Genomic DNA, 11,964 nt, shown 5'->3' with positions numbered 1-11,964 from the left:
CGAACACTAGTCATTGCTCTTTGTAGTCACAGTCGGGCGGTCCGCTGGCGCAACATTTAGCGACTGTTACCAGTAGCATGAGGGCTGTCTGTCCTGAGAAAAATATTCATTCAAGCTCCTAGCAACACATAACTAAAGGAATCATGACGCATATCTAAATACAAACGAACATACACATGACTATAAATTTAAAATAATAGTGTAATAATAGTTTTAGCGTTTTAGCGTTAACGGTCTTTTGCTCGATCAAGTCGGACAAGTGTCACCGGCTGCATTGCGTTTTGCACTGAGTGAAATGTTACTCACCAGACGTGGGGGCAGACGACTCATCTATGGCCTCGTAGGTGAGACTGAAGGATGCGTTTGGGCTGAGACCGTAGGTAGAAAGTCTGATGTACATGGACTGTCCAGAGCTGTAATACACGGTTTGTGACGGCATGCTGGAGAACCAGGCAAGTGTACGTGATGATTCCGACATACCTGAGGAACGCAAACTATGTATACAAAGTATTTCAACTCCAGACTTTGGAATAAAATTACAGTTAAAGGGTAGCTGAGGTTCCATTTGAAATCTATAGTAAATATATAAAAAAAATAATAAGCACATTTGTATAGCGCCTTTTCCAGCATCAGCCAGACTCAAGACGCTTTACATATAGCCATGCATGCAGATAGTATTATAGTAGTATTAATAATAATAAGAATAATAATGTTAATTAATACATACATGACAGTATAAATTAATAAATGGAACAAGACGAGATACAAAGGGAGACAGAAATCCACCCAGGAACGTAGCAACTATCGTAACAGATGTACCAATGGAAATTAGACAAAACTTCACGCTGATCATCGAACAAAAATGAAAAGTAAGGGAAAGGAGTCATCCTTGGGCGAAGGGACATCATTCTCAATCATCTATCTACAAGAAGTTTCCTCAACAAACAATAGTTCAGAAAGTGTTCCACACGACACACAACCGAAGAGTACATTCATCAAATAATTCTACTATCTCCTACCGTCATAAATCACGATGTTGAAGTAGAACTGAGGGTTAGTAGCGTTTAAGACAGTCGCCTTGGCGACATAGCCACTGGTAGAAATTATCGTCCACGAGCAGGAGATGAAGCTGAAAGGAGTAGTGAGTGAATTATCATAACAAAGAATATGTAAACAATGTCAGGTAAACAGAATGCACAATATAATACAGCGCTTTTGTGTATATTTTTCACTTAATTCCCAAATTGATAAGAGCTTATGTCGATTTGAAGATTCACTTACAACGTTGTGAGTAAAATGTCGATTTCTGTCAAGGAAGCAACTCACCGGAATAGACAGACGGGTAGTAAAGAGACGACAGGGTACCGACTTGCCGGGTACAGCAGAGAAATTTGTCCCGCTAAGAAGTACACACTGCACAGACAAGTAACTACTTTAGATAATTATCACCCAGAAAACGATAGCTATAAAAACGAAAACAAAAGAAATATATTTTACATCATCAAATCTGTAGGCTACTATCGCGTACCCCGGCCGAGCTGGAAGCTTGCATGCGTGTGTGTGTGTCCACGTGTGTGTGTGTGTGAGTGTAATCGAGTATGTCTACACAATTTGTCTAGGATTTATTACTACAAAAACATAAAAATGTGATATATAGTCTCTGTCAGTGTCTCTTTTCTTTATTTCCTCTGTAAAATGATGATATTGTCACGCTCTTTCACATTATTTACAATCCGTCATCCTTAATCAATCTTGATAAAATCAATCTTTATGGTGTCAATAACTTTTCAAACGTATCCGTCCCGTGAAGTACAGATTGAGAGACTTCTTTCTACAGTTTTTTTAGTGGGTTGGTAAGAACTTTTCAGTTTTAAACTTTTATCTGGAATTCTTTTAAATATCTTTTGGTCAATTATGAGTGTAATTAACTCAAGGAATAAACTAAATGTAAAATAGTTTTGACCTGACACGGCATCTTACTTGTGAGTCGGTATACGCCTTACTTTAAATGGTTGAGGTTATGGCTTTTATTTACCTTTTGTGTGTGTGTGTGTGTAAATATCTTTAGATGATATTTATTTTTTTTTTTTGTTGTAAGAATGAAGGTTGCCATAACACTAGTAATTGCCCTTTGTAGTCATAGTCGGGTGGTACGATGCCTCCAATTTGTCACCAATTTAGTGAGGGTAAGCTGACCTGGGATGGGCTCTTCTCTCGGGTACATTGTTCTTTCTGTGCAAAAGGCATCCGTTTACAAGGCTCGCTGCCTTGACGTAGTCTTAGTTGCTGGCGTGAGGTAAAACACCAATCTCCACAACCCTTGTAGTCACAGTCGCCTAACGAAGCATCTTGTCGATGTTTACAATCATCCTTTGCATTTATATTTAATTACTCAGAGTGTTAGAACTTTAATCAAGTGCCTAGCAGCACATAACAAAAAGGAATCACAAAGCATTTCTAAATACAAACGAACATAAATATAATCCGAAATAAGAGTGCAATAATAAATTTTGCGTTAACGGTCTTTTGCTCGATCAAGTCGGACAAGTGTCACCGGCTGCATTGCATTTTGCACTGAGTTAAATGTTACTCACCAGACGTGGGGGCAGACGACTCATCGACGGCCTCGTAGGTGAGACTGAAGGATGCGTTTGGGCTGAGACCGTAGGTAGAAAGTCTGATGTACATGGACTGTCCATAGCTGTAATACACGGTTTGTGATGGCGTGCTGGAGAACGATGCAAGTGACCGTGATGATTCCGACATACCTGTGGAACGCAAACTATGTATACAAAGTATTTCAACTCCAGACTTTGGAATAAAATTACAGTTAAAGGGTAGCTGAGGTTCCATTTGAAATCTATAGTAAATATATAAAAAAAATAAAAAGCACATTTGTATTGCGCCTTTTCCAGCATCAGCTAGACTCAAGACGCTTTATATATAGCCATGCATGCAGATAGTATTATAGTAGTATTAATAATAATAAGAATAATAATGTTAATTAATACATACATGACAGTATAAATTAATAAATGGAACAAGACGAGATACAAAGTGAGACAGAAATCCACCCAGGAACGTAGCAACTATCGTAACAGATGTACCAATGGAAATTAGACAAAACTTCACGCTGATCATCGAACAAAAATGAAAAGTAAGGGAAAGGAGTCATCCTTGGGCGAAGGGACATCATTCTCAATCATCTATCTACAAGAAGTTTCCTCAACAAACAATAGTTCAGAAAGTGTTCCACACGACACACAACCGAAGAGTACATTCATCAAATAATTCTACTATCTCCTACCGTCATAAATCACGATGTTGAAGTAGAACTGAGGGTTAGTAGCGTTTAAGACAGTCGCCTTGACGACATAGCCACTGGTAGAAATTATCGTCCACGAGCAGGAGATGAAGCTGAAAAGGAGTAGTGAGTGAATTATCATAACAAAGAATATGTAAACATATGTCAGGTAAACAGAATGCACAATATAATACAGCGCTTTTGTGGTATATTTTTCACTTAATTCCAAATTGATAAGAGCTTATGTCGATTTGAAGATTCACTTACAAGTTGTGAGTAAATGTCGATTTCTGTCAAGGAAGCAACTCACCCGGAATAGACAGACGGGTAGTAAAGAGACGACAGGTAACCGACTTGCCCGGGTACAGCAGAGAAATTTGTCCCGCTAGAAGTACACACTGCACAGACAAGTAACTACTTTAGATAATTATCACCCAGAAAACGATAGCTATAAAAACGAAGAAACAAAAGAAATATATTTTACATCATCAAATCTGTAGGCTACTATCGCGTACCCCGGCCGAGCTGGAAGCTTGCATGCGTGTGTGTGTGTCCACGTGTGTGTGTGTGTGAGTGTAATCGAGTATGTCTACACAATTTGTCTAGGATTTATTACTACAAAAACATAAAAATGTGATATATAGTCTCTGTCAGTGTCTCTTTTCTTTATTTCCTCTGTAAAATGATGATATTGTCACGCTCTTTCACATTATTTACAATCCGTCATCCTTAATCAATCTTGATAAAATCAATCTTTATGGTGTCAATAACTTTTCAAACGTATCCGTCCCGTGAAGTACAGATTGAGAGACTTCTTTCTACAGTTTTTTTAGTGGGTTGGTAAGAACTTTTCAGTTTTAAACTTTTATCTGGAATTCTTTTAAATATCTTTTGGTCAATTATGAGTGTAATTAACTCAAGGAATAAACTAAATGTAAAATAGTTTTGACCTGACACGGCATCTTACTTGTGAGTCGGTATACGCCTTACTTTAAATGGTTGAGGTTATGGCTTTTATTTACCTTTTGTGTGTGTGTGTGTGTGTGTGTGTGTGTAAATATCTTTAGATGATATTTATTTTTTTTTGTAAGAATGAAGGTTGCCGTAACACTAGTAATTGCCCTTTGTAGTCATAGTCGGGTGGTACGATGCCTCCAATTTGTCACCAATTTAGTGAGGGTAAGCTGACCTGGGATCGGCTCTTTTCTTGGGTACATTGTTCTTTCTGTGCAAAAGGCATCCGTTTACAAGGCTCACTGCCTTGCCTTGACATTGTCTTAGTTGCTGGCGTGAGGTAAAACACCAATCTCCACAACCCTTGTAGTCACAGTCGCCTAACGAAGCATCTTGTCGATGTTTACAATCATCCTTTGCATTTATATTTAATGACTCAGAGTGTTAGGACTTTAATCAAGCGCCTAGCAGCACATAACAAAAAGGAATCACGAAGCATTTCTAAATACAAACGAACATAAATATAATCCGAAATAAGAGTGCAATAATAAATTTAGCGTTAACAGACTTTTGCTCGATCAAGTTGGACAAGTCTCACCGGCTGAATTGCATGTTGCACTGAGTTAATAAATGTTACTGACCTGACGTGGGGACAGACAATTCATCGACAGCATCGTAGGTGAGATTAAATAATGAGTTTGGGCTGAGACCTCCGGTAGTAAGCCTGATGTACATGGACTGTCCAGAGCTGTAATACACGGTTTGTGATGGCATGCTGGAGAACGATACAAGTGTACGTGATGATTCCGACATACCTGAGGAGTGCAAAGGATATATATATATACAAAGTATCTCGCCATGAGACTTTAGAATAAGATAACAGTTAATGTATAGCCGAGGTTCTATTTGAAATCTCCAAGGATTTGCTTGAGCAATGCACAAACAACTGTTCAAAGAGTATTCCAAGCTACACAAAAACGCAGTGGAATAAGTCATCAGTTAATCTCAAGCCCCCTACCGTCATAAATTCTGATGTAGAAGTAGAACTCAGGGTTAGTAACGTTCAAGATACTTGATCTGACGACATAGCCACTGGTAGAATTTATCGTCCACGAGCAGGAGATGAAGCTGAAATAGAGTAGTGAGTGAAATAATAACAAAGATTAAGCAAGCATACGATATCAGGGAAGCAAAATGCACAACATAATAGAGCGCTTATTTTGTGTTATATTTTTCACTCAATAACAAATTAATAATAGGTTATATCGATTGGAAGATTCATATACAAGTTGTGAATGACTGACGATTTATGACAAAGAAGCAACTCACCCGGAATAGACAGAGGGGTAATAAAGAGACGTAAGGTAACCGACTTGCCCGGGTACAGCAGAGAAAGTTGTCCCGTTCGAAGTACACACTGCACAGATAAGTAACCACTTTAGATAATTATTATCCGAATAGCGATGACTATTAAGCCGTTTATTACACCCTTGAAGAAATAAATAGAAACTTAATTAAAAGGAGATTTAACATATTAAACTGTAGTTAGCCGTCGGGTACCGTAGACTTGCTGGTAAGTTGTGCCTGTATTTCTTGTTGTGTCTCTGTAAACAATGTGTTTATGGTTGTGTCATTCAGTCGTCCCTTGACCGGTACATGCCGTTGGTGGGGATGGATAGACACATGGATAGACGTGGCAGCTGACGGGGTCGCCACTCTTGCCTATTGTGGGCGATAGTCAGCAGGTCTTGTACAGGACAACCAGTCCAGTCTTTAACTTTCGTATGTCAGTTCTTACTCCACCTCGTCGTCAGCCACCTTCCATGTTGCCTTGAAGGACAGTCTTCGACAGGGTATCGTGCAGGGTCATATGGCCACAGAAGCTTTCCCGCCTGCAAAAGTAGTGTGTTACTACTACCCAACTACTTTTGCAGGCTGGGTTACATCGCTTGACTGTTAAATGCCAATAATGCATGTGTCTATTTACACAATGTGTATATGTTTGTGTATATCTACACTATGATTGCTTGCAGTTCTAATTTTATTTTCAAGCTACGTTCGTATTTGTCCCGACGTTGATTATGCTTAAATATCCCAACGAAATCACTTGCATATTCTCATTGCATCAAAAAGATCATCCATTGTTCTGTTGCATAAAGTTCTTTGTAATTTGAGGAAAAAGACTGGACTGCTCTTCCTGTACAGGACCTACTGACTATCGCCCACAATAGGCAAGAATGGCGACCCCGTCAGCTGCCGCGTCTATAAGTGTGCTCTCCCCAACGACAGGTGCTGGTCATGGGACAACTGACTGACTGACTGGAAAACCTAGACGTGGGCTGACAGACTGAATGTAATCTAAGTTTTAGGAAGTATGCAATGACGAAATACTGTGTATCCTCTTTCTGACAGTGGAGCTTCAGACGCTGACTTCATGTGAACTTTAAATCAAATACATTTACTGGGGAGAGAGGGAAAATTGCTACGTGTTAAAATTTAGAGTTAAGCCTTGTGGTTGCTGATATTTTTTTTTAAATTGCCCGTTTATTATGATTATTATGATTATTATTATTATTATTATTATTATGTTTATTATGTTTATTATGTTTATTATGTTTATTATTATGTTTATTATTATGTTTTTGTTGCCATTTTAATACAGTGTGTATGGCGATAAAGCAGGGGTGGACAAAATACGGCCAGCGGACGTCTTTGGACAGGCCCCTTTTACCAAAATGAGCACTTGTGTTTGTTTTATCAGCCTAGGTTAATTTCATTAAAATTTAATTTCAACTATGTAACATTTTAACACTAACAAAGTATAAAGATAAAAAAATAACACGGCTGACAGGTCTGATGTACTAGTTGCAGATGCCTTCCAAGGAAAGCTGGTTTTAAAGATTACTTGTGAACAAATTAAACAGCTTCAACAGACACATTAACATCAGTCAGTGAACGCGATTATGTACTTAGTTGCTGTTTATTCCGTTAATACTAGGTTTGTTGTGCAGTCGCCTGGTGTACATATTTTGGTATTTTACTGATCCGCCGGAATTTTGAAACCAGGGAGCGACGTTGTGTAGATGTACTCTCTGCTGTGTGCTTGTGTGTGTGTGTGTGTGTGTGTGACTTTGTTGAGTATTAGTCTGTTTGCTGGTTCCCTAATTGCAGAAGCATTCTCAGTATATTCAAATAAATACAGTCATCTAAGAGAAATAAGTGGTGTTAGTATTAGTTATAAATGTTACTGTTAAAATGTAATGTAGCTGTTATAGTAAAATGTGTCAAAGTTTAGGGTGAGATATATTTAATTACATGCTACTAAGTAAATACTCGGAATTCAGGGGCTTTTGCTAATTACATATAGAGATATGAGTGTAATGTAGTCATAATCAGATAATAAAAGATAAGAATTCAGACACTTTAATAGAAAGAAATACTGATCACATTAATGACACTGAGAAAGTAAAACACTGACCAGACGTTGGCGCAGTCTGCTGCTCAACGGCCTCGTATGTCAGCCTGAAGCCTGAGTACGTGACGGAGCCGTCGCTGGAAAACCTGATGTACATGTACTGCCCACTGCTGTGGATGACTGACTGTTGGGGCAAAGGGAACTGGTCCTGATAATGAGGGATGAACTGGATGGCTCGGTTCCTGTAGAAGAATTATTTTAAATTATTAAGAACTTAAGTACTCCTTCTCTGACATTGGTAACCGAATTAAATGTTATCAATTTTTGCGCACGGTTTAAACCAGAGTACGTTTTAATAAAACATAAAGAGCATTTCACAATCTACAAAAAAACAGAAAAGCTCATGACTTTAGAGACTCAATAATCAAAAAGTGGATTTGATAATACCGTTTTTATATCTTCAAATTGACGAGAGACTGCTAATTATTTAGAACAATACTAACTAACCTCAACGAACTTGACAACTCTTATTGTCTTACGTTTACCTTATGTACCCTCTTACCGTTGTATAACTCCAAGTAATCATACCCCGTCTCCAGATTGAAGTTCAAGACAGTCACCTTCACAACATAACCATTGCCAGCGTTTATCAGCCAGCGACAGTTGGCGTTACTGTACAGTAAACATGAAATCATCTGTTGTTAAGGTGAGATTATAACAGTACAAGGTCTAGTTTGCTAATTAACACCCGAAATCAGTATTGTTACACAAAATACGTGTTGGCGTTCCTCTAAAAGCTGTCATCTTTAATAGCTTGTTAAATTGTAGATAAAACCATCAAGAAAGTAGAATAATAAATGTTACTTGAAACATCCACTCACTTGTAATAGGGGGACGGGTAGTTAGGAGACGTCACGTGACCAACTTGCCCAGGTACAACATCCAGAGTCGTAGCATTGACAGGGCACACTGATATACAAAAGTCAATTCTTCAGATTTTCATGATTGATACACAACTGACAAGTGTTAGAAAAACAGAAAATAAATTAATAATTCTTTCCATATTGAAAAGAAATTTATTGAATACATTTATTAATGTCTAAAAAGGGAAAAATATTTTTTCCATGATTGACAAAAAGCGTGCAGTTGAAGTCAGTTACTTAATAACCTATGAGTGTTATACTTCTATTTCTGCCTATAATACTAAGCGTTTTTATTCTGTAAAAAAAAATAAATAAATGCATAAATAAATAACTGAGCAGGGAAACAAAATAAACCAAACTCGTTTAAAACTCGTTCAAACTGTTTATGTAATGAGCGAATGGATATTTGGAGCTTGTAGACAAGCAGTAATCATGCATTTCTGTGCAGACATAAGAGATCAGATGGTGGATTACAGAAATTGTGTGACTTTCATGTGAACTTTTCGGAATAGGTTTGTTACAGAAGTCCTAGAAGTGAAGATGAGTTTCGAGGATCTCTGTGTACTTTGTAAATAAAAGAAGGCGGAGGAAATGTTTGTAGAGAGGGACGGAGGAATGGACAGACAAAGAAATACAGAGAGAGAGAAAAAAGAGAGGGAGAGACAGGCAGATGTACATACTGTTGCCAGAATATACAGCAGAGAAAGAATAAAAAAACCAAAGTGTTTGTAATTGTCCATCTCTACTTTCCTCAGTATGACTATATTATTCTTGCAATACTACTCTGATTTATTGTGTTTAGAAAATAAAAGCCTGAAGTATTAAAAGAAATTGATTTGTTTACAATAAAGATGTTTTTAGTCATAAATGACTTTACATATAGTAAGCTATGTGGATATTTAATTACTGTTAAGTCAACGATGACTTAGCTTCATTATTGGTTAGAACTATTACAAATGAATACTTACAAACTGCTTTATAAAATATATCACGTTGTTAAGTCCTGATGGGAGAGGCCAATTAAACTGGATAACAAATGCTTGAGTATACCTAAAATTAATATATCTACATACAAAACAGTTTCCCTGTCCCTAACAAACATACACAAAACTTAACTGCAGAGTCGTCCACCTACACGTCACTCACCTGATGTCGTTGTCGTTGTCGTTGTTGTAGATGTGGGCGTAGTATCTGGGGAATGAGAAAAATATTCAGCATGAGAAACTTTGCTAATTAAGACATAAAACGCAAACTGTATAATCAGCTTCTAAAGAAAATTATGTATGTATTTACACATAAAAGTGGATTAGCGATAAATGATAAGAGAAAGGTATAGTAAGAATCAGTACTAATTAAATGTCAAGCGACTCGTCTGATGTAGCAGTTGTAGCTGTTGTCGCCCGGCCCCGAAAAAAATGCGGATAAATTAATTCTTTATAAATAAACTGCTTTATATTCTCTTATACATAATGATAATTGTAATTTAATGTGATTTGAAACCTCAAAGTAAACAAGACAGACAGGCGACTTAATTAAAATCACATGATTTGTAGTTGAAAGTGTAAATGGACTTATTTGTATTATGATCTTTGATAACAAAACTCAATTTTTGTTCATTCTTACACTTGACTGCAAATTCCACTTGACCTTTGAGTGTTCATTAAGTAAGAAAATTTATTTTGTTATTATTATGATTGACTATGAGGCAGACAAACAACTGTATTTCAACTCTAGGATATATATATATAGCGGCATAAATATTAGCATGTTGTAGTTACAAAACAACAATCAGAAAAAAACAATAAAAACAATTTAAAAAAGTATAAGGACGATCTAAATTACACATAAAGTGTAAAATTACACCAGAAACTAAAAAGTTTTAAAATACAAAAGATGATACACCACTGCATTTGGCAATTTTTACAATTGTGGTTGTTTGAATTGGTTTGGTGAGGCTGCACGAAGACAGTAGAAATCTCTTTTTCATTCTATTTTTTCAGTTTTCGTGCTTTAAGTAAATCCATAGACAAGGAATCCGGCAAGAGTTCCTGTTTGTGTTCTGTGCACTTATTCTTAAGGAACCTGGTAGTGGTTATTATGTTAAAAAAAACGCTGTTTTTTTGTGGTTCTGTTTTGGCATTATTATTGTTCTTCATATCTTTATCATCGGCTCAAATACTGTGCAACCTTGTCATCATTGAATCTGATCCCCAATCAAACGCTCATTGTCAGCTTTCATCGTGGTGCCCCCACAACCCTGATAATGATGGGTTTATTCGCTCACTGCATCTACAGCGTCTCTACAGGGAGGCGGTCGGGAGGTGAGTGGCAATGAATGTCGGTGTTTTCTGTCTCAACACACTCACAGCTGGACACTGTTAATGCAAAGCTATCGTCTTCATCGCCATCCTCCCTTATTTGATTTGACAATAAATGTGCTGACTATGGGTCGGACCGTTTTGTTTTAAAAATGAAATTTTGTATGTTTGCACATTGAAGCTTTTCCAACTACAAGGCGGGCTGTATATCGTAGACTGGTGACAGAACGAATGACGAGTAAAAGTATGAAGCGCATCTTGTATACATACATCAGCTGTCAAAAAACGTACGATATAATACAATTACTAAAATAACTACCATATTGTTTTTACCATCAGCGTAAGGAATACAAATGCTGCACGTGACTCACCTGATGGTCTTGTTGTTTGTGCGAGTATTGGACCTAGGCAAAAAATTAAAACTTGTCAAAATTTTGGAGATATTAAAGAAAGCAAAGAGTCTTATGGTGCAGACTATGCTTGCCGACCAAAAAATACACATTAATAATACGCCTAACTAAATTTGCTGAAATTGTATAATATACCTTTATAATTAATTGCTAGTTTCCTCACGCCAGATTGTGTCGAAATGCTTTCTTGAAGTTGATAAAGTTATTACCGATTTCTCTTAAATTCTGGAGAGGTTTTTGTATCAGCATGCGACTGTTGTAAATATTTGTTTAACTGTGTTTCTACCTGCTCCAAAGTAGGATTGCTCTTTCACTAGCAGGTCCTTGCTTTAAAGGGATTCTAAAGGGCTATATCTACATTTGTATTAAACAAATATTTTATACTGTATGCTACTATTTCACAAAAAGTTATACGGATATTGTTGTATCCAACTATTTCGAATAGATATACTCTAAGGTACTTAGAGCTGGTCACCTCCTACACACATTCACACACGAGCAAGCGCAAAGCAAGAGACTAGTGCAAATGAAATCGTAATAGACTTCTTGTCCAGAATAACAAAATAATAAACACATAAAACAATCACTTACTCTGAGAAAGTATGATGATTATGCTGACTGTGAGGAACATGATGAGGGC

The 11,964-nt window shown here is 37.1% G+C and overlaps 2 protein-coding genes across 6 annotated transcripts in view; both read right to left on the bottom strand.

The window, feature by feature from the left end:
* LOC112567945 (cubilin-like) overlaps window positions 1-8,586 on the bottom strand; it is a 34,372-nt gene extending 25,786 nt beyond the window's left edge. For 3 of the 5 annotated variants that reach the window (XM_025244869.1, XM_025244873.1, XM_025244870.1), the window contains exons 1-9: window positions 8,555-8,586; window positions 8,236-8,345; window positions 7,737-7,915; window positions 5,588-5,675; window positions 5,277-5,386; window positions 4,900-5,073; window positions 3,615-3,702; window positions 3,308-3,417; window positions 307-480 (exon numbers count right to left, since the gene is read on the bottom strand). In XM_025244869.1, the coding sequence (XP_025100654.1) occupies window positions 307-480; window positions 3,308-3,417; window positions 3,615-3,702; window positions 4,900-5,073; window positions 5,277-5,386; window positions 5,588-5,675; window positions 7,737-7,830 (838 nt within the window). In that variant the 5' untranslated portion in view covers window positions 7,831-7,915; window positions 8,236-8,345; window positions 8,555-8,586. Of the gene's footprint in view, window positions 1-306; window positions 481-2,594; window positions 2,769-3,307; window positions 3,418-3,614; window positions 3,703-4,899; window positions 5,074-5,276; window positions 5,387-5,587; window positions 5,676-7,736; window positions 7,916-8,235; window positions 8,346-8,554 lie in introns of all 5 variants that reach the window. The other 2 variants (XM_025244868.1, XM_025244871.1) reach the window with 1 other exon arrangement.
* Window positions 1-11,964, bottom strand: part of LOC112567946 (deleted in malignant brain tumors 1 protein-like) — a 67,734-nt gene that overhangs the window by 54,619 nt on the left and 1,151 nt on the right. The gene's annotated exons all lie outside the window — the stretch shown is intronic.

Source organism: Pomacea canaliculata, linkage group LG7 (genome assembly GCF_003073045.1).
Source record: "Pomacea canaliculata isolate SZHN2017 linkage group LG7, ASM307304v1, whole genome shotgun sequence".
Lineage (NCBI taxonomy): Eukaryota > Metazoa > Mollusca > Gastropoda > Architaenioglossa > Ampullariidae > Pomacea > Pomacea canaliculata.
This window is presented reverse-complemented; position numbering and strand designations above follow the sequence as displayed.